At 35.0% G+C, this 27,244-nt stretch overlaps 3 protein-coding genes across 4 annotated transcripts; 2 read left to right on the top strand and 1 right to left on the bottom strand.

Moving 5' to 3' along the window:
• The first annotated feature begins 1,222 nt into the window (after positions 1-1,222).
• LOC118056059 (protein trichome birefringence-like 19) lies at positions 1,223-2,830 on the top strand. Its single transcript, XM_035068166.2, has 2 exons — positions 1,223-1,724; positions 1,812-2,830. Exons 1-2 carry the CDS (start codon positions 1,284-1,286, stop codon positions 2,580-2,582), a joined length of 1,212 nt encoding a protein of 403 aa, XP_034924057.1. The 5' UTR covers positions 1,223-1,283; the 3' UTR covers positions 2,583-2,830.
• A 3,246-nt stretch (positions 2,831-6,076) lies between these two features.
• On the top strand, positions 6,077-8,460 carry LOC118056018 (protein trichome birefringence-like 19). 2 transcript variants are annotated; one of them, XM_073408816.1, is made up of 3 exons: positions 6,077-6,635; positions 6,898-7,727; positions 8,174-8,460. In XM_073408816.1, the coding sequence occupies exons 1-2, from the start codon at positions 6,141-6,143 to the stop codon at positions 7,717-7,719; spliced, it is 1,317 nt and encodes a 438-aa protein (XP_073264917.1). In that variant the 5' UTR covers positions 6,077-6,140; the 3' UTR covers positions 7,720-7,727; positions 8,174-8,460. The 2 variants fall into 2 exon arrangements, with proteins under 2 accessions (XP_073264917.1, XP_034923992.1); XM_035068101.2 differs by lacking the exon at positions 8,174-8,460 and having other exon boundaries at positions 6,078-6,635; positions 6,898-7,823.
• A 53-nt stretch (positions 8,461-8,513) lies between these two features.
• LOC118056019 (uncharacterized) lies at positions 8,514-13,635 on the bottom strand. The gene is made up of 6 exons (XM_035068104.2): positions 13,157-13,635; positions 10,198-10,320; positions 9,775-9,963; positions 9,601-9,682; positions 8,999-9,063; positions 8,514-8,885 (listed from the first exon to the last, which is right to left on the bottom strand). The coding sequence occupies exons 1-6, from the start codon at positions 13,439-13,441 to the stop codon at positions 8,589-8,591; spliced, it is 1,041 nt and encodes a 346-aa protein (XP_034923995.1). The 5' UTR covers positions 13,442-13,635; the 3' UTR covers positions 8,514-8,588.
• Between the last annotated feature and the right edge of the window lie 13,609 nt (positions 13,636-27,244).

Below are 27,244 nucleotides of genomic sequence, written 5' to 3'. Positions count from 1 at the left end.
TAACAAATAGCCTTTCAAATATTCAAAATACCTGTTGATAAAATATATGTTTTGAGATAGGAAACTAGTCTATATTTTTTCTATGTAACAAGAACTCTAGAGTAGATAATAAGATGTTGTACTAAACCATTATTTCTTGTAAAGACTTCAAAGCATAAAGAAACTTTACAATTTGGAATCCTTTTTAGATTTAAAAAAAATAAAAAAATAAAAAACAATGATTGGAGTTTTGGCATTTCTTACCCATTTAAATTTATAAATTTAGAATCTATATGAATTTGTTGAGTTAATATTACTTAAATTGAAAGATTGAATTAGCAAAGACCACAAATTATAGCGGAGATAAGTTTCACAAATTATAATTAGAAATTCTTAAGCATACTAATTTTATTTTATTTTATCTTTCACCAATAAAAAAAATTGAAGAGATTAATATTCAAAAAAATCTCATTCATCTTGGTTCTTTTAAATAAGATTCTCTTAACAGCATAATTTGTACAAAGAACATCATTATTAGGTCTACCAAGAGAGGTAAGGTTGCTTGAATCTATATGGACAGCAAAATAAAGAAAACAATGTCAAGATTGAAGCATGATTGATCATGCAAATCAAGTATTTTATTGAGAAAATCTATGCAAATCAAGGGTTGTTGATTTTTTTTTCTCAATAATTAATAACAAAGAATCTTAAAATTCTTTATTTTCATCTCTATAATAAATAATGGAGCAAGAATAATAATAAATAAAATAGGGTGGGAATAAGACAAATAGCACCACCCTAACAGAATTTTGAGGGAAAATATATAAGTAGTCCCTTAACTAGGATGCGCATTTCGATTTAGTCAGTGTAAATTAAAACATAAGGAATTATCACCAATTATTCAAATTCAAGGAAATAGCGAGGAAGATTATTGGATCTTGGAGAAAAGGAAACAGTATACCTTGTGAGGTTTGGTGGAACATCTTGTTCCATCACACATCACACACATCAAGTAGCCTTCACCTTTCTTTCACGGCTATAAATTCAAGACTCCTAATTGAAACCTTCCAGCCTTGCATGACTTGTGTCATACTCTTTTTTCCTTTTCACCATTTAATACAAAGAAAGGGAAATATTGGGCATACATTTAACCTTCAGAGACATGATTAAGCTGTGAAAGGGAAGATTCGCAACTGTTGATTCATTATAATATTTGTTTTCAGCTTCCAGGCATATAAAATGAACTGATACATAAAAAAAAAAGATCAAAAAAATAAAAAGAACTCTCCGTTTTCTCTCTAATTATGATTCATGTACCTGAATTTCACCTTGGCAAAAACTTTTTAGACAATGGCATGACCAAACTTCTCATAACCCTTGTTCTAATAATTCTTGCCCCCATGATTCCTCTCTACATCCTGAATATCTCACCACCAATATGGCTGCCTTATAAGAGCTCTGAGAGCAGAAAATGTGACATATTTCGTGGGACATGGATTTCGTATCATAATATGCCATATTATAATAATGCAACCTGTCGAGAGATCTTTGATCAACAAAACTGCATGAAGTTTGGCAGACCAGATACTGATTTCATGAAATGGAAGTGGAAACCAGACAAGTGTGAGCTGCCTCGCTTCGAGGCGGAGCAGTTTTTGGAGCTTGTAAGAGGGAAGTCAATGGCATTTGTTGGAGACTCCTTGGGAAGAAACCAAATGCAGTCACTGCAGTGTCTCTTAGCCAGAGTAAGTGTTCAGAATTAGTAAAACATAAGTAGCTGTTCATTGAAGCAGGTGTTTTTTTGCATGATAAATTCACTTCTGTACTCACAGGTAGTCTATCCTGAAGACATTATTTCTTACACAGAAGATAAAAGATTCAAGAGATGGTTCTATGTTAACTACAACTTCACACTAGCATCCTCTTGGGCACCCCACTTGGTTCGAACCATTGACACGGATCCTAATGGCCCGACCAATGACCGCCTTTTGAATCTTTACTTGGATGAGGCCGACGATGCCTGGGCAGCTCAAATTGAGACGTATGACTACGTGATCATCTCGGCTGGAAGATGGTTCTATGGACCACAAGTGTTTTATGAGAATGGCAAGGTTGTTGGATGCCATCGATGTCTTAAGAACACCATCAAGAACCTCACAATGTTCTATGGATACAGGAAGGCTTTTAGAACTTCTTTCAATACCCTGCTCAGCCTTGCAAGGTTCAGTGGGGTAACATTTTTGAGGACCTTGTCACCGGCACATTTTGAGAACGGGGAATGGAATAAAGGAGGCAATTGTGTCAGGACGCAGCCCGTTTCCAATGGAGAAATGAAATTGGAAGGGGGTGATTTGGAGCTATACTTGACTCAAGTAAAGGAGTTCAGAAGAGCAAAAAGGGAAGGAAAACGGAGGGGCTTGGATTTCAGGTTGCTAGACATAAGTGCAGCAATGGTTGTGAGGCCAGATGGACACCCAAACCATTATGGACACTGGCCGCATCAGAATGTGACCATCGCCGATTGTGTTCATTGGTGCTTACCAGGCCCTATTGATACTTGGAACGAGCTCTTGCTTCAGATGCTGAAGCGGGAAAGGCACTGAAGAACCATTCAGTAGCAGACTACAAAATATTCAGCTCAATGCAATCTGATGGGTTTGGATCAGGCAAATGGTTGGGGGGAGTCATGTGGAGTGTGAATAGGCATGGTATCTGATTTCCAGTTTTTGTTGTTTATTATTTATTTCAAGTTGCCTGTCGTCTCCGAGTCAATATCTTCCATTTGTTTATGGTCCAAACTCCTGAGAGACGGACGGTAAAAATTATGAAAGCATCATTAGAATCTGTTGAAGGGATTCTACGCCCAAGTGCGATCAACCATCTCAATCAGGATGGTGTTGTTTCTAGTTCTAGTTCAAAACGCCCTGTTCAAATGCAGAAAAGATAGAAAAAAACAAAGAAACTGAGCACAAATTAATCACCGGGAGCTTTGTATTTTCACAATGAAGATGTTTAACTAGTATCTCTATAAAATGTTTTCATATTTTAGCAGTGAGCATCTTGCATAAGATCACTGATAGGCAGTAGCAACGTTTCCTGGAAGCAGGGGAAGAGGAGCAGGATTCTTCTTCTAGTTCTGCCCTTGGTCACTTACTACCTTAGAAATCATTATAGAAAAGGAAAAGCAGTTTCATGTATTAGATCTTAAAATATCGTGGTATAAGAGCAACCCTAGCAGTGATAATCAAAGGTTCTTAGCATACCCCAGTAACCCCACCGCTAATCCTAGATAATGCCAGACATGTAACCCTACTTCATCATCACCTTTTGACCTAAATTATTGTTCTTCTTAAATAAGCCAGATAATTAATTTTCTTAACATTTTCCTTACTGCTAAAATGTTTCTGTCCAGGTCATCACTAGATAAATAAATGCAGTCAAGTCTTGGACTTAAAAAATGCAGACAAGTCTTGGACTTAAACAACGCAGACAGGTCTTGCCTTGATAGCCTCCCTGGCCTCCTACCCGAGCTTGAACTTCCAATCTCAAACCTGTTCTGGACCTTGAAGTGGAATCGTAATAGCAAGATTTGTCTGAAATGAAAAAAATCAAGGGAAAAAAAAAGAGAGAGAGATCATGATCCCAATTGTGAGTTTTTACACGTTTATAAGGATTCTGGTGTGGTTAGACAACTATTCCTTCTAAATTCCAACTGCTAGTTCCTTCTTCTCAAATCAATTTAAATGGGAAAAAGATTTTAAATCACATAAAGGAAAGCATATAGAATAACCCAGAAGCCTCCGAAGTCCCACCAATCTTGATTGTCACACTAGGTGGGGGCGTGTAATAGGGTCCCAGCCGATATTTTAGTTTAGAAAGATGTAGGTAGCAGTCGACTATCAAAGCAAAAGGTTAGCTTACCTTTCCTCTAAGAAAAATGTGTTGAAATGTGTCCAATCTCACAGAAGGTGTTGTTTCTAGTTCTAGTTCAAAACGCCCTGTTCAAGTGCAGAGAAGACAGGACAAAAAAAAAAAAAAAAACAAAGAAACTAGGCACTAATGAATCACCAGGAGATTTGTATTTTCACAATGAAGATGTTTAACTAGTATCTCTATAAAATGTTTTCATATTTTTATTATCTTCTTCCTCACAAATTCAACTCAAAGCCTTTTGTGATCAGTCACAGGTTATTGCATATTTCTTGGAGACTCTCTTATTTCTTGGAAGTCCAAGAAACAATTTGTTGTTTCTCGCTCCTCAGCTGAGGCAGAATACTGTTATATGGCCTCCACCTGTTCAGAACTCACTTGTCTTCGATATCTCCTTCAGGATCTCTATATTTCTCATCCCCAAGCTGCTCAACTTTACTGTGATAATCAGGCTGCTCTTCACATAGCTGCAAACCCAGCTTTTAACGAACGCACAAAACATTGAATTGGATTGTCATCTCATTTGTGACAAGATACAGGAAGTCTCATCACCACTGCTCATGTTGCTTTTCAATGTCAGCTAGCAGATATTTTTACCGAAGCTCTTTCTTTTTCTATTTTTCAGCAGCATTTGGTCCAACATGGGAATAGTTAATCTCCATTCTCCATCTTGTGGGGGATATTAAACACCACATCAGCAGCATGCCATTTAGAATAGCCAGCACCACACCAACAGAAGAACATTAGCACAACTTGCTGCAACAGAATGAATTATTTGTAATTATTCCTTCTTTGTTTTTATTTAGTTGAGGGCCTTTTGTCATAAGGAAAAAGACAAAATAGTTTGATAGATAAGCTGTGTATAAATGATATTGTACACCATTGTTCATTTTAAGCAGAAAACTAAGAGGTTCCCTTATCCTTCGTGTAAAAGCTCTCTCTCTTCATCATTTTATTTTTCCTCCAATTTGTTACAGGTTAGACAACTATTCCTTCGAAATTCCAGCTGCTAGTTCCTTCTTCTCAAATCAATTTAAATTGGAAAAATATTTTAAATCACATAAAGGAAAGCATATAGAATAACCCAGCAGCCTCCGAAGTCCCATCAATCTTGGTTGTCACACTAGGCGGGGGCGTGTAATGGGGTCCCAGCTGATATTTTAGTTCAGAAAGATGTCGGCAGCAGTCGACTATCATAGCAAGAGGTGCGCTTACCTTTCCTCTAAGAAGAATGTGTTGAAATGTGCCCAATCTCACAGAAATGCGATTTGCAATCATGCGTAACTTTCCTCCTAAGCCACGCCTGTGTCACTTGGCACTGAATACAACCAACAGAGCATTCCTGTACTTGTATTTGAAGATACTCTTTTTCTTTTTTTCTTTTTTTTGGATTTAAGAAAACCTCACCCTGAAGTGCACTTTGTGGGCTCAGGTGAGCGAGTAAAACCCAGCTGTCCCAGGCTCTTACAAGAAGTGCACGCCCTGACTCGAACTCGAGACCTGGTATGTAGATTTCATGTCCTTTGTCATTACGCTGCGCCTCTTGAGATTTGTATTTGAAGATATCCCATGTGTCCCTAGACAAAACTGTGCACGCATTTCTGTGCCTAGAAAATAAGGAATGAGAGCAGCTGCAGAAAGGAATGCAGTCCATTTCCACCTCTATTTCAAAACTTGGCTGGAGTCATTTCCAGCTTCCAAGTTCATCAAAACTGTGTCATAGCAAATTTAATAGACATGGCTTTGATTTCCATTATGATTTTTTTCTGGTAAATACGATTAGGGCACGTTTATTAGACAAACAAACTAGTAATGAAGTCTGTACAGGCAATATTATCAGTATCATGATGCTAACATTTTTAGGTACAAAGAAGGCTGCTGGAAAAATATAAAATGACAGAGAAAAGTAGTGCTCAATTATGATCACGATGGTTAACCAAAACAAAGGGCATTTACATCATGATTGTGATTTAATACTCAAACTTCAGCTGTATTAAGGTTGGTAATGACAGAATTGATTGGAAAACGAAAAGGTTAGGAATTTCCAAAGCTAGCATTCATTGTAGATAATGATGCTACACCAAAGACAAAAGGTGTATTAACTGTGAACCAGCAAGAACTCTCCAACCTCGGCTCTAACAGCTGTTACAACTAATAATTGGTCAACGTTTGATACATGTCCAGAAACATTATAAAACCCATAACAATTGCTCCTATATGGTATTCACTAAATGCGAAGTTACTTGTTTCACTTCACCATGAAGTTTAATGACATTGAGTTTTCCAAAGAAAAGAACTCACAGCACGGCACCTCCAAAAAGTTGCTGCTGCTAGCCTGCAGTCTACTTTTCCTCACTATAATCCCTCTCTACCTGTTTTCAACTTCACATTCTCCACTTTCATCTCCTAAGATTGATGTCGGTGATTTGAGAAACATAGGAGTGGTGAAGGAATGTGACATCTTTAGTGGAAAATGGATTCCTCATCCTAAAGGGCCTTACTACACTGATGCAACTTGTAGTCTAATCATCGACCAGCACAATTGCGTGAAGTCTGGGAGACCTGATACAGAGTTCATGAAATGGAGGTGGAGACCAGACGAATGTGAGCTACCGTTCTTTAATGCAAAGCTGTTCTTGGAACTTGTTAAAGGGAAGAAGATGGCCTTCGTCGGAGACTCCGTAGGTCGGAACCAAATGCAATCATTGCTGTGTCTCTTAGCCAGTGTAAGTGCTCAATCACTGCTCATAGCATATATCCATAGATAAGGATTGAATCACCAAGAAACTCGAGTTATAAACTCCATGTTGTAATAACCGACACCATTAAACTTAAATATCTTAAAATTAGACCAGAATTTGCTAGGATGTAGTTATTTTATTTACCAGACAATCAGTATCAAGAACTCGACAAGCCAAATTAGAGGCACAAAATTGAGCAGCTTTTCTAATATAAATTTGATTCTCATTCCTGATCTTCATCTTTCAGGTGACCCAGTCCGAGGATATTTCTCATAGATATGCAGTAGACACGGCATATTTCAAACGCTGGTTCTACGCTGATTACAGGTTTACCCTGGCGACTCTTTGGTCTCCATTCTTGGTTAAGTCCCGTGATGCAAACCCCAGTGGTCATTCCCTCAACAGCCTGATGAGCCTTGACTTAGACCAAGCTGATGAGGCATGGGCTAGCGAGATTGAAAATTTCGACTATGTGATCATCTCAGCTGGACATTGGTTCTTCCGTCCTCTGATATACTACATGAATGGTCAGGTTGTGGGTTGTCATAACTGCTACTTGGACAACATTACTGCTATTACAAAGTACTTCGGCTACAGAATGGCATTTCGAACTGCCTTTAAGACCCTTCAAAGCCTAGAGAACTACAAGGGCATTACATTCTTAAGGACGTTTTCTCCTTCACACTTCGAAAATGGAGCATGGAATGAAGGAGGGAATTGTATGAGGACAATGCCCTTTACAACCGAGGAAAAGAAGCTTGATGGTTATGAATTGGAATTCTACCTGACACAAGTTGAAGAACTAAGGAAAGCACAGAAAAAAGGGAGGAAGAGTGGCTTGAAATTTGAGCTGCTAGCTACAACTGAAGCAATGCTGCTGAGACCAGATGGGCACCCAAACCATTATGGGCGCTCACCTCATAGCAATGTGACTGTAGCTGACTGTGTTCACTGGTGCCTGCCGGGCCCCATTGACACTTGGAATGAGTTCTTGCTTTATATGATGAGGAGGGAAGCTCGGGGATCTTTCAATGTGAAGCTACAGAAAAATATTTCACGAAAAATATGAATACAATGGTATATTATCAACACCATCCATTTATTATTCTTTGTAATCTTTGTTTCTGTAATTATTTATCATTTACAAGTAAATGAAGTTGTTAAGTTCCCTCACATTACTCAGAAGAATAGTCACATCAATCGGAGAAGCACCTGACACTGTCAAATAACTGCATTTTGAGAAGCCATGGACCAGCATATTTTGCAAACAATTGAAAAGCACAGGCTTCTAAACCTTTTGAGTTTGGTTTTTAACATAAGAACAGAGTACAAATGAGAAACTAATTTTGCTAGAATCAAGATCTTTATTCCTTGACCCGGACCCGTTAATCCTCTTCGTCATGTTTTACCCACTGTACTTCACTGATTATGTCTCTCTACTTGAGATAATGATGAATGTTTTGGAATTGGATGACTGTCATGATTCATGAAGTTCACATTCAACAACGTTTTGCATCTCGTAGGTCAATCTCAATTTGAGAACATCAAGAACTCTACGCATGGCAGCTATAACGTTGTTGTTTCCTCCCTGTAATGCCATTATCTCATCCTTTTCCCTCAATGGTCCACCCCCTGCTCATTACTTTCTTGTCTTTGTCCAGGTGTGCTGTACCCTCTCTTTACTAGATAGTTTTATCTCTTACCCTAACATTTTCAACAAGTATATTCTTTAGAGCCACTGAATTCAGCAATTAGCAGAATCATTAACTTTGGAAGTGGTAAGCTTCATTGTATATATATTTTGGGAATTTAGTCCATATTTTGGAAGTATTATATTATTTGTTTCTTTACAAATTATGAAGATAGACAACGAAATTATCTCACGTTCACCAAAATAGTTATTTTATGAAGACGACCAGCAGTTTCTCTTGATGCTTCTCAAAATGAAAGTTTGATTAAGACCACAATGTTCAAGAATAAAATGTACATAACAAAAGCTGACCGCAGAAGCATGAGTCTCTGTTGGTGCTCAGTTCGGCCACCAGTGGAACAAGGTAGCTTGTCAACCATATAGTCTGTAGAAGCAGAACCCTTCTCTGAGGTGCTTCTTCCAAACCGATTCCTGGCGGTATTGCCCTCTACATTGCTACTCTCAATCATCCTCCACAATCCTTTCAACCTTTCTAGCTCCATCTCTTTCAAATGAATTTCACCGACCAGGCCTTCTGCTTGTGCCTAAAAACAAGACAGCATTTAGAAAAGTTGGTGTTTATGCCATGAGATATCCACTCCACATAGATCCAGAAGTCACAAGTAGCAGTCAATTTGTAATAAATTGTAAAATCCACCTGTTTTACTGCTAGTTGCTCCATTAGGCTATGAAGCTGTTTATCCAATAACTTCTCTCTCTGAGCTGTGGCAAAATTACTTTCATGTCAAATTCCGTTGAGCAAGTGACTACTTCAAGAGAGGGAATTTTTCAACTAAATACTGGTTATAAAGGTTTTCTTCTCACTGGTTACAACAAGGTATATGTTTAACAATTGAAAATTAACAAAACTCTGCTAGGAGAGTTATTGGAAGAAAGATCATTCAACAACCAACTCAAGAGCTCATCATGGAACATCTACTGTAGACAAATAATCTAACCCCACCAGCAGGGTGTAATCCTCCCTGCAGCCTCACATACATAACTCTTTCCCAAGTGTCGTAATCCTATTCCAGTGAAAGCCTAGCCTGTAATATATGTTCTCAATGGCTGACACCTGAAAAACAAACTGAAGTTTGTCCCTTTGACAACCTTCCAGAAAGCAAGGAAAGAAATGTAAACTAGAATCTAATCTCAGTTCCCTCTTTTACTTTGACCCACCCAAAAAACAAAAAGGAAAAGAAAAAAAAAATGAAGAAAGAAAGAAACTCAAACTTTAAGAAGATTGATAATATTAGAAACCTGGAGTAGGCTGCTTCAGTTCATTCTCTTGAACTTGCACCCACCTTTTCTCTAAATCTTGAACAATTTCTTCCATTGAACTCTGAGAGAATTAGGCAGATTTTCAAGACCAAATAACAAAAGGAGCCGGGTTGAGGAAGAAAGCTTGAAAGAGGCAAAGAAAAGCAAATCTACCAATTCTTTTTTCTTGTTATCCAACTTCTCTAATATAGCAGACTTCTCAGCTTCTGCATCTGGTCCAGCTTCAGCTGTCATTTCAGATGCAACAACTGATTCAAAAGACTTTCCACTTTGCCTGGCATCCAATGCAGTTTCTGCATTTTCCAGCTCCTCCATCAAAGTTTGCTCAGTCTCATCCATTTCCTAACATTAATTCATAAAAACAAACATCAAATTGCACAGCGAACATAGGAAGTGAATGGAGAACCAGGTCTCTTTCTTGAAACAGAAAATACACCACAAGAGATTATTGCTTACAGAAATATCCTAGGACTCCTCTAAGATATGTGGTTATGACAGTGACTGGAGCAATACAGGAAGAAAAAAAAAAACACGTTACTGATCAGAGTAGCATTAGATGTGGAAGTAAAGCCTGACCTGTAGCTTCTGAAGAAGTAAATCTGTTTCCTGCATTCGCTCCTGTAGTTTATTTTCACAATTTAATATAGCCTTTTCATATGCAGCATTTTCTTCCTGGAGGGTCACCTTTCTTAATTGGGCCTGTCACAAAAATAGATTTCAAGTACTAGTTGGTGAAAAGGTAACAATCATATAATGTTATTTAATAGAAATTAGATCAGCCTTCAGACCAGAACTCGTCCATGTTCCCAGAAATGAATTAGAAATCATGGACTCACCATCACAAATTAACATTACACTAAAAAGGAAATTTCTTTTTAAAATTTTATGCTGCTTCTACATAGATTGGTCTTGTCAAGTAGAAGTCATAGAGGTAACAAATAGAATTGATAAAAGTAGCAAACTCTCTGTGTTTACGGATATTCAGCAAATGATAATGCTTAAATTAACAAAATTCTTTTACAATTAACCATTTGAAAAAAAAAAATGTTGTGCAATATTAAGGACATTACCCAGTTATGGTCTCACTAGATTAGATTATTGTGAAAGAGAATTTGAAGACTATCCTACCAATGTCCTTTCTTTACATGGATGAATGCACTCTTATTAAACAAGCCCGAGACTTTTATGATTCCATCATGCAATGGACATCAAAATTTCCTATTGTCTCGCCACTGATGCCTCCTTCTAATTGCACTTCTTCTAAATAAAAGAACTAAGCTCTAATGACGTCTTATGAGAGATACTTCCAATTGAACTTGGTCTAGATAGATTAAAAAAGAAAAAGAAAAAAACAAAGCCAAGAGTCAACTGAAGAATGGCTTTCAATTGCAAAATAATTGAACACAACTTGAGCACTTATTCACGTAGTAGTGGAACTTTGCATGTCCAATTATCATTTATCATGCAAAACTAATTTGCACATGCTGCATATTCACATTTTACTTCAGAAGCCACCTAGCGGTTGGAAACTCTCTCTCCGACACTGCCACTACTTAATAGATTAGAGTAGCAGCACTCCTTCACCCCAACCCAAAAGAGTTTACATGTGCTGGAGATTACACTGTGTCTTTGAGCATGCAGATTAATCCCACCACCAACTTCACTGATCCCGAACAATTTCTCATCATGGATCTCAATCTCTGTTAATACCAAATAAAGTAAGTGCAGGCAGTAAACCAATTAACATTACCATAAAAAACTAAAGAGTTAGGCAGTTAATCGTTTCAATTGTTGTAGCTCCACACTCAAGGCCTTGATATTTTGTTTTTGTTTGCTTGCTTTGATCAATCTTTTGAAAAATTGTTAGGATTTTCTGTTTTCTAAGAGATTAAGACTGGAGAGACTGTAATTGACAATGAGGAAAAAAGAAAAGGCAGCCCTTAAGAGAAGAGCAGAAAATTCAGTTGCAAAATCCAAGGGGAGGAGAGAGGGGTAAAAATAAAAAGAATATAAAATGGTTGTCAACGCCATGTCGTGGCGAGGTAGCCACCACATGCTACCATGGGGGAAGGCCCCGTCAAGAAGATTCCAAAGACACCAATAAAGACCACCTTTCAAGGCTAAAGGAAGTCACAAGCGTTGCCCCAGTCCGGTGGCTCTCCTCACATGCATTGCAAGTGCCAGACTTTTTTTTGCCCCCTTTGTTCAATTTAGTCTATTATTCTATAATAACTCGAATCCTGAATCTCATTTCACCCAAGCCCAAGCCCTCTTCTTTTAATTTATCCCTCGACTCTCTAATAAATCTTCAATATAATATTAAATTTCATCCAACCTAAGCCCCAGTAAGGTTCGATCATGGAGAGAATAAAGGAAGGGGGAAAAAAAGAGATGTTAATGCATTTTAGTCATGTCCATGACCCGAGTAAGGAATTTAATGGTTAGCCCTAGTTGACCGAGTGTGATCCAATATATCATTGTCTCAATATTAAACAAAAAAATATATATCATCTTGATTTTTTTTTAAATTGACCCATGTTTTTACCAGTCGTTTGAGATACTTTAGGAACTGCCAGATCAAATGGGTCACATCATGACAATTCCCTTACATCTTAACTTAAAACTCGGGCTAGACAAGTAATCAAGTCAAGAAGTGTCAAGATTGACATGATGAGTCGAGTTTAGTGACACTATCAAAGAGTTTTCCATGACCTACTCAATTTTCTTTACGTTTAAGAAAACATCACTTAGAAAAAAAAAATTAAAAAAGGAGTCTGGACAACTTCATCTTATGTTTTTTTAGTCAGATCAAGTTTCGACTAGGTAAATTTGATATGTTATGAGTTTACACTAGTTGTTTAAGAAAAACACTCACAGGAATGATCCTAGCACCTTGAATCCATACCCACATCGAAGAGCGGGAGAACAAAACTAGTGTATCCCTGTGTAGACTCCCCAACCCCCAAACAAAGTACAAAGATGATCACCTATTTCGTTACCAAGTAAACGTAACAAAATCTCTTTAGTATAGATCATAAATTCATATAATCCAAAACAACTATATCGAAAATCTTAGGCATATAAGATTCAAAACCTTCACTTGAAGAGATCGATAGCAAAACAAAAGCTAATATACAATAACCCCTAAGCATTGCATATTGCAATACAATGAGAAACACCTGAGGATGATCGTATTTGTACCACAAATTTCTATATTTATCAAAAGAACTATCCATAAAAACTAAAACCAATGTTAATATTCCAAATGAGAAAAACAAGTAAAAATCTAACCTAAGACGTAAAAGCAAGACAAAAACACCAACAGATAATTTTTGCAAACCATTATTCAAAAACCTCAGATAACAAAACCCATTGCTTCAACCATATACAAAAACACAAAAAACCCAGATGCCAAAACCCAGAAACACAAACTAAAAACCACTCAACTCAACAACAAACCCATCACAAACAACCAAAAAAAACAACAACCCAGATACCAATAAACCCTAAATTACCCAAATGATTGCATCTTTACCTGCTCTTTAGTAGCAGAATGAGCATTCAACTGGAGAGCAAGAGCAGCATTGGAGGCAAGAGAATGAGCAAGAATGTGCGGTAGACGTTGAGAGATATCAGGTGAAGGCAATCTAAGCCGTAGACCTTGGATCGAACGGCTCAAAGATGAAGCCTTTGAATCTAATTCTTGAACATACTTTTGTTGATCTTCGGTAAACACAATTGGGATTCTATCTTCTGATAATTCATGGTTGTTTCCATGGGCTCCTACTACATCTGCTGCCCACGCCAGCAATCCCGCCATGTCTGTATTCCTGTACAAAAATCACTAAAAAACTGTAATGTCTCAGCGGAAAGAAAATACTGGAAATTGAAGAACAAGAAGGGAGGAGGAGATTGGCGTGGGCTGATTTTAGGAAGACAAAGCTGAATGGCTTATGAGCCTAGATTTTCATTTTTTATTGGGCTTTCAGTAAAAACTATGGAATAATTTGGCTCGACTCCATGATTTGATCTATAATTGAGCCGAGCTTTAAAAAAAATTGAAAGAAAATTAATTAAGTTTAAAATAGCTAAAAACCTACGCTAACTTATGTTTCGGTTAGACCGAAAAAAATCCAATTAAAACTCATTTTAAAAAAAAAATGGTATTATTTTGATTTTTTTATAAAATAAAAAAATTTTAATTGGCTTAAATTAACTCAAATCAAACCTAGTCAGTCGTGACCCGATCATTGTCTCTGTTTAACTCAAGCTTATAAACAATATGAAAAACCTAGAAGGCCTAATCCCAATAATTAAAATATCAAATGATGAAATAAAGAAGACTAAAGGATAAAGAAATTGTAATTAAAAGAATAAAGATCGCATTAAAAAAAAAAAAAAGAAGACAAAAAAAATCTTGAATTGAAAGATAAAATTGCAAAAAAAAATCAAATTAACAAATGAATCCAAAAAAAAAACAAAGAATACCAATTTTTAATGAATTTAATGATTTTGGATGAATTTTTAAAAAAAATAATAAAAATAATTGAAGTTAACCCAATTCAATCCTTAAAATTTTATAACATATATCATGAGACTGGATCACACCATAAAAGTCTATCATGAAAAAATAACAATATAAAATTCATAACCAACCAAAATATTTAGGGATAAACTTGAAAAAATAAATTAAAAAAAAGAAGTGATTTAAAAAATGTAGATTTAAAAAGAAAGATAACTAAATTTGACACAAAAATAAAATAAAATCAAATTATAAGGGATGAAATTGAAAAATAATTTCAATCTAGAAAAGGATAAAAACAACTAAAAATAAAAATGATCATATATGATATAAAAATAAAAATGTCAATGGATAAAATTCAAAAACAAATTAGTTCAATAAAGGATTCAAGACTAAATACATCACAATGAAAAGAATGAAGACTAAATCTAATAAAAAAAATCAAGTGCAAAAGGATGAATTTAAAAAAAATATATCACTTGATAAATAATTCAAGACCAGATGCACTACAATTAAAAAAATATAATAATCAAATCTGATATAAAAATCAATTGTGAATAGATTAAATTGAAAAAAAAACTCAATAAATAATTCAAAACCAAATATATCACAATCAAAAGAATGAGCACCTAATCTAACTTAACAAACAAATAACCAGATTTTTTTTTTCAATTGGGAGCACAATTTTCTAGGAGAAAAGAGGGAGGGAAAACCCATCGAGCGGAGCTTCTCCGCGCTTTGCCTTGGCACACGCGCCTCGCCACCATGCTTGCGGTGGCGAGCCGCTTCGAACGCCACCCCAGAAGGTGATGTTGGTGTTGTTTTGGCACTGCATGCGCCACCTCATTAATGTAGGCGATGCCCATTTGTTGGTGTATACCTATCACATATCTACTATTTTTTAATATAAACAATAATTTATATACATAAAAATATTGAAGTATCCCTGACCCCATATGATATCCACAACAAAACCATATTAAGATGATGAAAATACCTTTTTACACGCAGCCTTATTTTTTTTTCAAAATCCAAGGTTAATCTTGTATTTTCGTTGTTTTATAAAAAAAAATAAAGGGATTAAGAAGCCCTCAATACATATATTTTTGTTTCCCTTTTAAAGGCTTGACTTTAACTTCATTATTTACTTTGATTAACATTTATTGTGGTTTTCCTCGTCAAATATTTGTATTAACATTAAATTGATGGATTTTCTTTGTATAAGTTTGTGTTCAACTACCTTGCTTGCTTCTGCATTATATCAAATCATCACAACCAGAAACATTATTCATACCGATTGAATATCTTGTCGCTGTAAATGATGTGTTTTCATCTGTACAAAAGGAATGTGTAATATTATAATGCGTCGTCCAAATGCAGGCCCAACGTAGACTGTGGTGCTTGTTTCTTAGAACTGTCAGCTAAAGCTTTTTGCTGTTTGAGAGACATTACTGTTAGAGTATTAAATATCATAACAATCTCAACAAAATCAGGAGCAGATTCAAGCATGGGAGAAAGATCAGAGGAAGATCAGAAGAAGATGAATGAAGATAATCTGTTATAGTTTCAAATTCAAATACTGTTATAGTTTCAAATTTTAAATTCTTTCACTTATCTTATCTTTAAGATTGTACGCTTATATATATATATATATATATATATATATATATATATATATACACACTATAAGTAACAAGTAATGCAGTGAATATAATTTTCTTCATCCTGTGTTAGCTTTCACTTTGTTTTAATTCTTTCATGGTATCAGAGCAATCATAGGTTAACACCTGATTTGCCACAGCTTCCGCACATTAAACACAAATCCACTCTTTCTTCTTTTTCATCATCTCAACTATGACTTCATCTGATTCTACAACTCTTCCCCTGTTCTCTTCACCCCAAAAGATTCAATCCAATTCACAACCAGTCAGCCAAAGACTTGAAGGACATAATTACCTGCCATGGAGTGTTCAGTTTCAAGTTTTTCTTCGTAGCCATGATCTCAATGGTATGATTGATGGTTCTGAAGAGCCACCAACCAGAACTCTTTCAGATCATTCTTCTAATCCAGCCTACGCAATTTGGTTCAAAAAGGATAATTGTGTTCTCAGCTGGCTACTTGCTTCCATTTCTGAGAAGTTAGTTTCTACTGTCTTTAATCTAAAGACTTCCAAACAAGTTTGGGACTCTCTTCAGGCACGATTTTCATCTACCTCAAGATCCCGTATTGCTCTTCTTAAGAGGCAACTTCAGACTCTTGTTCAAGGCAACCGACCATGTTCTGCATTTCTTGAAGATGCTAAACTGTTGGCTGATCAACTTGCTGCTGCAGGCAAACCTGTAGATGAACAAGACTTCATTACATTTTTAATTGGAGGACTTCGTCCCAACTTTACACCCTTTATCACGTCCTATAATTTTGCTTGCCGAGATAAGGATCTATCTTTGGATGATTTTCAATCTGAACTCCTCAGTTTTGAAACATTACTTGAAGCCTCCACTCACATCCAATCTCATAATTTTGCCTTTGCTGCAAAAGCATCTCATTTTCCAAAAAGGAAACCTGCACTTATTCCTGCTAAATTCCAGCCACATTCTGCATTACCACAATCTCGAGGCCCTTCCAGAATTCAGCCTCATAATGATCGTGTTTCTTCATATGACAGACCACAATGTCAAATCTGTGACAAAACTGGTCATGCTGCATTGGATTGCTTTCAACAGTTTCATTTTTCTTTTCAGGGCAGACGACCTCCTTCTGAATTGGCAGTCATGGCTGCTAAAGCCAATAATACTTTTGAGCAACACACTTGGTATGCTGACAGTGGGGCTAATGCTCACATTACTGCTAATGTAGCCGATTTAACAACCCTGCAGCCTTATGATGGTATGGATACTGTTCAAGTTGGGAATGGTTCAGGTTTGATGATTCAAAATACTGGTTCCTCCTCGTTACATACATCACATAATTCCTTTCGTCTAAATAATGTTTTGTATTGTCCTCAAGCTGCATCTAACTTGTTGTCCATTAATCAATTCTGCCTTGACAATAATTGTTACTTCATACTTACTGGAACTTCTTTTTTTATAAAGGAAAACAAGACCAACCGACTGCTGCTCCAAGGGCTGGTTGAGAATGGCCTTTATCCAATCACTAGGAATAAGAATTGCACCAAGCAATTTCGTTGCTTTACCTCTAACTTAGGGACCACAACCACTAGAGATCAATGGCATCAACGCCTTGGTCATCCTTCCGACTCAACTTTAAACTATTTATCTTCTTTCCTACCAATAAAAGAGTCACCTAGCAAATCAAGTATTTGTTCTCCCTGCCAGTTAGGGAAATCTAAAAAGCTACCTTTTAGTGATTCTCAAAGACAATCGGCCAGACCTCTAGCCTTGATTCACACTGATGTCTGGGTATCTCCTGTTACTTCAGTAGGGGGATGTCGATATTATGTTCTATTCATTGATGATTTTAGTCGCTTTACATGGATGTATCCTATGCGGTTCAAAAGTGATGTTTTTTCCATATTTCAAATCTATAAAGATCTTGTTGAAAATCTATTCTCCTGCACAATTCAACAACTACAATCTGATAATGGTGGAGAATACTTATCAACAGAGTTTCAAAATTTTTTGGCTAAACATGGAATATTTCATCGCTTGACATGTCCCTATACATCCCCACAAAATGGAATTGCTGAACGTAAACATCGCCATATTCAAGAAATGGGATTAACCCTCTTAGCCCAAGCTTGTCTTCCAAACTGTTATTGGGTAGATGCCTTTTTTACTTTAGTATACCTGATTAATCGTTTACCAATGAAAGTCCTTAATAATATCACATCTTACTTTGTTCTCCATAAAACTATGCCTCGCTACTCTGACCTGCGCATATTTGGTTGTGCATGTTATCCTTATCTCAGACCATATGAAAAACATAAGTTAGCTTTTAGAAGCAAACAATGTATTTTCTTAGGATATTCAAATCAACAAAAAGGTTATCGATGTTTAGATTTTGCTACAGGCAGGGTGTTTATTTCCAGGCATGTTGTTTTTTATGAAAACACTTTCCCTCACTTGGATAAAAGGCATTCTTCTGCCACTCCTGCGAGCAACCAGTCTTCAGGTACTACTCTTCCTTCCAATTTAGTTCCTTTAATTTCTCATGCTCAGCATTTCAATTTTACTCCACCCGTTTCAATTTCTTTTGCAACCGAAAGTCCTTCTTCCACTGAAGGTCTATCCTTACAACATTCCACAATTGCACCTTCAATTCCTACTCCTTCTTCCACCGATCATGTGTCATTATCTGATTCTAGTTTATGTCCTGCCTGCATCCCTGTCATGTCTTCCCCAATATCTCCCATATACTGCCTTCTCCCACAGATCCTGTATCCTTACCTGATCTTATTTCTTCTCCTGCATTGTCTTTTATACTGCCTAGACAAATGGTTACTCGATCTCAAACGGGTAGTCTTAAAACCTAAAAGAGTTCCCCTGGTTTTAAAACTTTTTATTCTACCCGACATCCTCTAAGAGTTTTCTCCAGTATAGTCATTGAATCTGAACCTACTTGTTTCACAAAGGCAGTATCCAATCCACATTGGAAAGCAGCAATGGGACGTGAATTTGATGCGCTACTGGCAAATAACACATGGTCTCTCTGTCCTAGACCTTCACATACACATGTTGTCAGAAATAAATGGGTGTATAAGCTAAAGAGACATCCTGATGGCAGTATTGATCGCTACAAAGCGAGGCTTGTAACCAAAGGGTTTGAACAAATTCCTGGTATTGATTACTTTGATACTTTTTCACCAGTAGTAAAACCAACTACCATCAGATTAATCCTTTCTCTTACAGTCTCATTCAAATGGAATATTCGGCAGTTGGATGTTTCTAATGCCTTTCTGCATGGTATTCTCGATGAAGTAGTATACATGGAACAACCGAAAGGTTATGAAGATCACATCTTTCCTGATCATGTATGCTATCTACACAAGTCTATTTATGGTCTCAAACAAGCTCCTCGAGCTTGGTTTAAATGCCTCTCACAGCAGCTGATTGACTTTGGTTTTTCAGAATCCAAGATGGATTATTCATTGTTTACATATAATTCTGACAGTTTACGTATGTTTGTGTTAGTATATGTTGATGATATAATAATCACAGGATCTGACAATCAAGCAATTCATTCTTTTATTGATCAACTACAGACAGTGTTTCCAATTAAAGACTTGAGGGAATTAAGCTTCTTTCTTGGTGTTGAAGCCATTAGAAACCAAGCTGGTTTACATTTGCGACAGACAAAGTATATAACTGATCTGCTCAACAGTACCTATATGCTTGGTGCAAGGCCTCTTCGTTGTCCATCATCTTCTGGCTCAAAACTCTCATCTGCTGTTGGTGAACCGTTAGAGAATCCCACTGAATATCGACGAGTTGTAGGGGCTCTTCAATACTGCACAATCACAAGACCAGATATTTCCTACTCAGTAAACCAGTTATGTCAGTTTATGCACTCTCTATGTGCACTTCACTGGATAGTTGTTAAGCGTGTCTTACGCTATCTTAAAGGTACTGTCGAGTTTGGTCTTCTTTACACTCCAGGAACAATCACAATGCATGCCTACTGTGACTCTGATTGGGCAGGCAATCCTGATGACAGGCGGAGCACCACTGGTTATGGTGTGTTTCTTGGCTCTAACCTCATATCTTGGTCCAGCAAAAAACAGAGTGTTGTCTCTCAATCTAGCACAGAGGCTGAATATAGAAGCATGGCTCATACAACAGCTGAATTGTACTGGCTTCGCATGCTTCTTCAAGAATTGCAAATCACGTTGTCTGCTGCTCCAAGCTTATGGTGTGACAATGTCAATGCTATTGCATTAGCTTCTAATCTTGTCTTTCATTCACGCGCCAAACACATTGAAATTGACTACCATTTCGTCAGAGAAAAGGTGGTTAATCATGATGTTCAAATTCTGTATACCTCCACACAAGATCAAATTGTTGATATCTTTACAAAGAGCCATACTGCAAACCGGTTTTGTTTTCTCAGAGACAAACTCTGTGTCTGTCTTCTTCCCCACAGTTTGAGGGAGGGTGTTAGAGTATTAAATAGCATAACAATCTCAACAAAATCAGGAGCAGATTCAAGCATGGGAGAAAGATCAGAGGAAGATCAGAAGAAGATGAATGAAGATAATCTGCTATAGTTTCAAATTCAAATACTGCTATAGTTTCAAATTTTAAATTCTTTCACTTATCTTATTTTAAGATTGTACGCATTATATATTATATATACACACACACTGTAAGTAACAAGTAATGCAGTGAATATAATTTTCTTCATCCTGTGTCAGCTTTCACTTTGTTTTAATTCTTTCAATTACAAGCTGGCTACAATGGGTTTAAAGCAGAATGCGGACCTAGTAAAAAAGATATGGTTAGTATTGTGGTAACTATTGTGATTGTGATTAAAAAAAAATTGTTTTATAAAAAATAGTTTAGTTGAGATTGGTTTAAAAAAATAAGTATTTGATTAAAACTGTAGTTGAAATTAAGATTGAATAAAAAGTAGTTTAATGTGTTTTGGGTTAAGAATATTTTTGAAAATTGAGGTTATAAATAATTAATATATATATATATATATATATTGATGATTTTTAATTTAAATATTGTAGATTAATTATTTATTATTACATCATGAAATAATAATACTTTAATATAAAATATTTTTATTGTTCCATTAAAATATCTATAATTTCATTAACGTATAAAATACATCCGACAAGGACTGCAGTTTTTTTTTGATTTCTTAAGCGCGTAATAACATTAGGTAAAATATAATCAGGAATAAAATTAGGATTACGATCAAATTCTGCAAATGCTACATAATCAAGTGATATCTGTTTAATTTATATAATGTCATTGGAATAATGTTTAACACTAGTTTTTTCAAATAAAACACACAATTAAAAAATAAAAAATAATTTTTATTTTAACTGGGCCGGACCTGGTTTAATGCATTTTAAGCTTTGAACTAGAATCGGTCCAACCAGAACAAGATATAGCTAGTTACACTGTTCATGCTAATTAATTAGCATGAACAGTGCATAAGAACCATAGTTCACTGTTGAAACAAAAACAGTTGGGAGCTGCTTTACATGGGTTACTAACAGCTATCAAAGGCAGCAGCGGTTCTGCAGATTCAACTGGTTTATTGTCTTTATTGTCGTTACTGGCAACAAAGGATTTGCGGTTCTGTGATTTCTTTCTCAGTTGAAGCGCTTAGGCTGGGTTTCTTGGTCGCAATTAGCTCTGGCACCATAGAATCTGCCCGAAAAAGTTTTGTAAACTAGAATTGCAACAGTACTCTCGGTCCCCCCTGAATCTGATCGAAAATGTTTAATGCGAGATACCAAATTGTGTCTCAATCATGTTCATAAAGGATTTCACAAAGGGCAATCAAACTAGGCAAATCCTCAGCAATAAAGTCAATAACATCCATGTCTACACCCATTCACGATCACCTTCCTAGTGCTTGTTGATCTCGAATCTGAACAATGGTTTTCTACAAGCTGACAACAGAGTTGTTGTAGAATGATCAATGATGGCTTGGGTAGGGAGTTGAGATTCCTCACAACAAGCTTAGAAAGAACCCCATGTGGATTGAAGAGTATTTGAGATTGTGGCATTAACGGTGATTCAAAGTAAAAAAATCTGCTTTTCACTGGTAGAGCCCACTAAAAATTTAAAATAAAATCAAGGTTCAGGAGAAGCAGCATTTTTTGTTGCTTTTCCTGATGGAAAAAAGCTGGAACAAGTGAAACCATGCTCCATTGTACAGTACGAGTGAATTAGTTTTTTAAAAAATAAAATTGAAAAACCAGAAAAAGTTGAGTTTAGTTTTTTCTTTTTTCCCTGAAAAACCACTGTAGTTAAGTGATTTTACTCGCATTATTCATATGAATGTGAACAATATTTTTTTTTTGGTTTTTTTAAAAAATTAGTTTAAGATAAATTAAATTTACTCGTACTGTAATCTCAATTTTATTCTTGATAATATTTTACCTAATTTTATTGCATGCTCAAAAAATCATGATGACGTAGCATTAGTTAGAAGGGTATAACATGATGATGTAGCATTTGTGAAATTTGATCACAATTCCAATTATGTTCTTGCCGTGTCCGACCCAGTTAAAAAAAATTTAATTTTTATTTGTATTTTAATTTTGTTTTATTCAAAAAATTAGAAGGAGATCACTTGATGACGTAACAAAAAAAATTAGTTTTTGTTATTGCGTGTTTTAAGAAACCATGAAAAATATAGTTATTGTTGAATAGATTTCGTATATGATGACATTGCATATAGTTTAATACAATAATAAAAAATATTTGATATCAATATTATTTTATTTCATGATGTAATAATAGTAATTAATCTACAATATTTAAATTAAAAGTATTTTTTAATTATTTTATATAATCTCAATTTGAAAAGCATTTTTTTTAACCAAACATTAAACTATTTTTTGTTCAATCTCAATTTCAACCACAGTTTTAGCCAAACATATATTTTTTCAAAACCAACCTCAACTTAGGCGCTCATTTGGTAACGTGGTTTGCGGGTGAGGTTCACCCGCAGCCACACATAATTATGTTTGGTAAGTAAAATATTCTGCTTTTTATTGGTAGGGCCCACGAAAAGTTGAATTAAAACCGTGGTTAAGAAGAAGCACCATTTTGCTGCTTCTCTTGATTTTAGAAAGCTGGAACAGTGGAGCATGGCTCCACTGTTCATTGAACAATGGAGCCATGCTCCTCTGTACAGTGCGAGTGCATCAGTTTTAGGGTTTTTTTTTTTAATTTTGAAAAACCAGAAAAAAGTTGAGTTTAGGTTTTTTTTTTCTTCTGAAAAAACCAGATAAAATTACATGATTTCACTTGTATTATTCATGTGAACGTGAACAATATATATTTTTTTTTTTAAATCATGAAAACTGTAGTTTTTGTCGAATGAATTTTGTACGTAATGAAATTGTAAATTTTTTTTTTAAAAAATGAGTTTTAGTTGAAAAAATAGTATTTAATATTATTTAATAACACTACATAAATTAGAAGGGTATAGCATGATGACGTAGCATTTGTGAAATTTGATTCACAATTCCAATTATGTTCTTGCCGTGTGTCCGACCCAGTTAAAAAAAATTCAATTTTTATTTGTATTTTAATTGTGTTTTATTCAAAAAATTAGAAAGGAGATCACTTGATGACGTAACAAAAAAAATTAGTTTTTGTTGTTGCGTGTTTAAGAAACCATGAAAAATATAGTTATTGTTGAATAGATTTCGTATGTGATGATATTGCATATAGTTTAATACAATAATAAAAAATATTTGATATCAATATTATTTATTTCATGATGTAATAATAGTAATTAAATCTACAATATTTAAATTAAAAGTATTTTTTAATTATTTTATAATCTCAATTTGAAAAGCATTTTTTTTTTAACAAAACATTAAACTATTTTTTGTTCAATCTCAATTTCAACCACAGTTTTAGCCAAACATATATTTTTTTTCAAACCAACCTCAACTTAAAGATACTTTTTATAAAACAATTTTTTTAAAATCACAACCATAAGAGCAACCGCAATACTAAACACATCCTAAAAGAGTGTTTGAAATTGTGATATTGGTGGTGATTTTAAAGTTTTTTTTTTATTATTGTTTATGAGTTTTATTCAAATTATCAGATCTTTAATATTCTGATACTTATTTGAAAATATAATCGTAGCAAATAGTTTTCAATTTGAATTATCATACCTTTCATATGCTGCAACCTTCATTGTCATTTCCTGGCAATCTCGTCTTTTCCATGGATGTTATTTCCATTACAATGAAGCATATTGCATCTCCAGCTATTTTTGACATCTGTTTACATCCACTTTTTATCTCCACGTGCGACCTTCACATGGCCTAAAGTTGCCCGTGAAGATTCTTCACGCGGGCAATTAATCTAGTCAGATACTATTTACAATAACCCTTTTATCATTTAGAATTAATTTATGGTTACAATCATGTTTCATACTATTAAAATAAATTATTGGCTGCATATAATTATGTCCATATCAAATAATATTGTCAAATCTTGAATTTTTTTTATCTTCAAACTAGTTTTTTAATATTATTATTTTGATATACTAATATCAAAAATATTTTTTTTAAAATATATATATAAATAAAATTATTTTTAAAAATTATTCATACGGATTGAATATCTTGTCGCTGTAAATGATGTGTTTTCATCTGTACAAAAGGAATGTGTAATATTATAATGCGTCGTCCAAATGCAGGCCCAACGTAGACTGTGGTGCTTGTTTCTTGGAACTGTCAGCTAAAGCTTTTTGCTGTTAGAGAGACATTACAAGCTGGCTACAATGGGTTTAAAGCAGAATGCGGACCGAGTAAAAAAAAAAATGTGGTTTAGTATTGTGGTAACTGTTGTGATTGTGATTAAAAAAAATTTATTTTATAAAAAATATTTTTAGTTGAGATTAATTTAAAAAAATAAGTATTTGATTAAAATTGTAGTTGAAATTAAGATTGAACAAAAAATAATTCAATGTGTTTGGTTTAAGAATACTTTTGAAATTGAGGTTATAAATAATTAATATATATATATATATATATATATTGATGATTTTTAATTTAAATATTGTAGATTTAATTATTGTTATTACATCATGAAATAATAATACTTTATATAAAATATTTTTTATTGTTTCATTAAAATATCTACAATTCCATAACGTATGAAATACATCTGACAAGGACTACAGTTTTTTTGGTTTCTTAAGCGAGCAATAACATCAGGAAAAATATAATTAGGAATAAAATTGAGATTACAATCAAATTCTGCAAATGCTACTTCATCAAGTGATATCTGTCTAATTTATGTAGTGTCATTGAATAATGTTAAACACTAATTTTTCAAATAAAATAATTTTTATTTTACTTGGTCGGACCTAGTTTAATGCATTTTAAACTTTGAACTGAATCGGTCCAACCAAAACAGGATATTGCTGGTTACATTATTCACCTAGACAGTGTAGCCAAGCTACACTGTTCATGCTAATTAATTAGCATGAACAGTGCATAAGAACCATAGTTCACTGTTGAAACAAAAACAGTTGGGAGCTGCTTTACATGGGTTACTAACAGCTATCAAAGGCAGCAGCGGTTCTGCAGATTCAACTGGTTTATTGTCTTTATTGTCGTTACTGGCAACAAAGGATTTGCGGTTCTGTGATTTCTTTCTCAGTTGAAGCGCTTAGGCTGGGTTTCTTGGTCGCAATTAGCTCTGGCACCATAGAATCTGACCGAAAAAGTTTTGTAAACTAGAATTGCAACAGTACTCTCGGTCCCCCCTGAATCTGATCGAAAATGTTTAATGCGAGATACCAAATTGTGTCTCAATCATGTTCATAAAGGATTTCACACTGTAACAGACATCAGGCTTAGCACATATAACATATATATCCACGTATATCTAGTGAGAAGGATGAAGTTATTTATAACCCATGCGAGATATCTGCTACAGGTGATGGACCTCAAACACCACCATGTACCAAGTCAAAAGATGAAGTATAAATATACATGGAGTTGTGGCCTAGTGGTTGAAGGGACTTGTTCCCTTCCTTCATACCAGGGTTCAAGCCTCACTTGTGTACGTCTGTCACCCCCGCAGTGCCTTACATGCTCACTGGGCTTGCAGGATGTTCAGTGAGCCTGGGGATTAGTTGTGGTGCGCGCAAGCTGCCCCGAACACCCCGAGTTACCAAAAAAAAAAAAGATGAAGTATAAATGCACATGAGGTCTTGGTCTAACGGTTAAAGGGACTTGTTTCTTTACTCTGCATCCTGGGTTCAAATCTTACCGTGCACGCCTGTCATTCTCGCGGTGCCTTACATGCTCACTGGGTTTGCAGGATGTTCAGTGAGCCGTGTAATTAATCGTGATGCGCGCAAGCTGTCCCAGATATCCATGTAAATCTAAAAAAAAAAAAAAAAAAAATGAAGTGTAAATTGTGAAACTTTCAAGAAAGCACAGCTTTGACTATTCATGTATTTAATAAATTTTAACATCGGGTGGCCGAGACGACGGCAGCACAAATCCCAAGTTCTACTAGAAAACTAAAAGGGCAATCAAACTAGGCAAATCCTCAGCAATAAAGTCAATAACATCCATGTCCACACCCCTTCCCGATCAACTTCCTAGTGCGTTGTTGATCTCGAATCATGTATCCAGCTTGTGAAAATTAAACTAAACAATGGTTTTCTACAAGCTGACAACAGAGTTGTTGTAGAATGATCAATGATGGCTTGGGTAGGGAGTTGAGATTCCTCGCAACAAGCTTAGAAACAACTGCACGTAGATTAAATAGTATTTGAGTAGTATTTGAGATTGTGGTATTGACAGTGATTCAAAGTAAAAAAATATGCTTTTCATTGGTAGAGCCCATTAAAATTTAAAATAAAATTGAGGTTTAGGAGAAGTAGCATTTTTCTACTTCTCCTTATGGAAGAAAGCTGGAACAGTGGAGCATGGCTCCACTGTACTGCGAGTAAATTAGTTTTTTTTTTTTTTTAATTTTGAAAAACCAGAAAAAGTTGAGTTTAGTTTTTTTTTTTTTTGAAAAACTAGTGCAATTAAATGATTTTACTTGCATTATTCATGTGAACGTGAACAATATTTTTTTTTTTTTTTTTAAAAATTAGTTTAAGAAGAATTAAATTTACTCGCACTGTAATCTCAATTTTATTCTTGATAATATTTTACTTAATTTTATTGCATGTTCAAAAAATCATGAAAATTATAGTTTTTGTCGAATGAATTTTGTACATAATGAAATTGTAAATTTTGTTTTTTTAAAAAATGAGTTTTAGTTGAAAAACTAGTATTTAATATTATTTAATAACACTACATAAATTAGAAGAGTATATAGCATGATGACGTAGCATTTGTGAAATTTGATCACAATTCCAATTATGTTTCTTGTTGTGTCCGACCCAGTTAAAAAAATTTA

Source organism: Populus alba, chromosome 4, assembly GCF_005239225.2.
Source record: "Populus alba chromosome 4, ASM523922v2, whole genome shotgun sequence".
Lineage (NCBI taxonomy): Eukaryota > Viridiplantae > Streptophyta > Magnoliopsida > Malpighiales > Salicaceae > Populus > Populus alba.
This window is presented reverse-complemented; position numbering and strand designations above follow the sequence as displayed.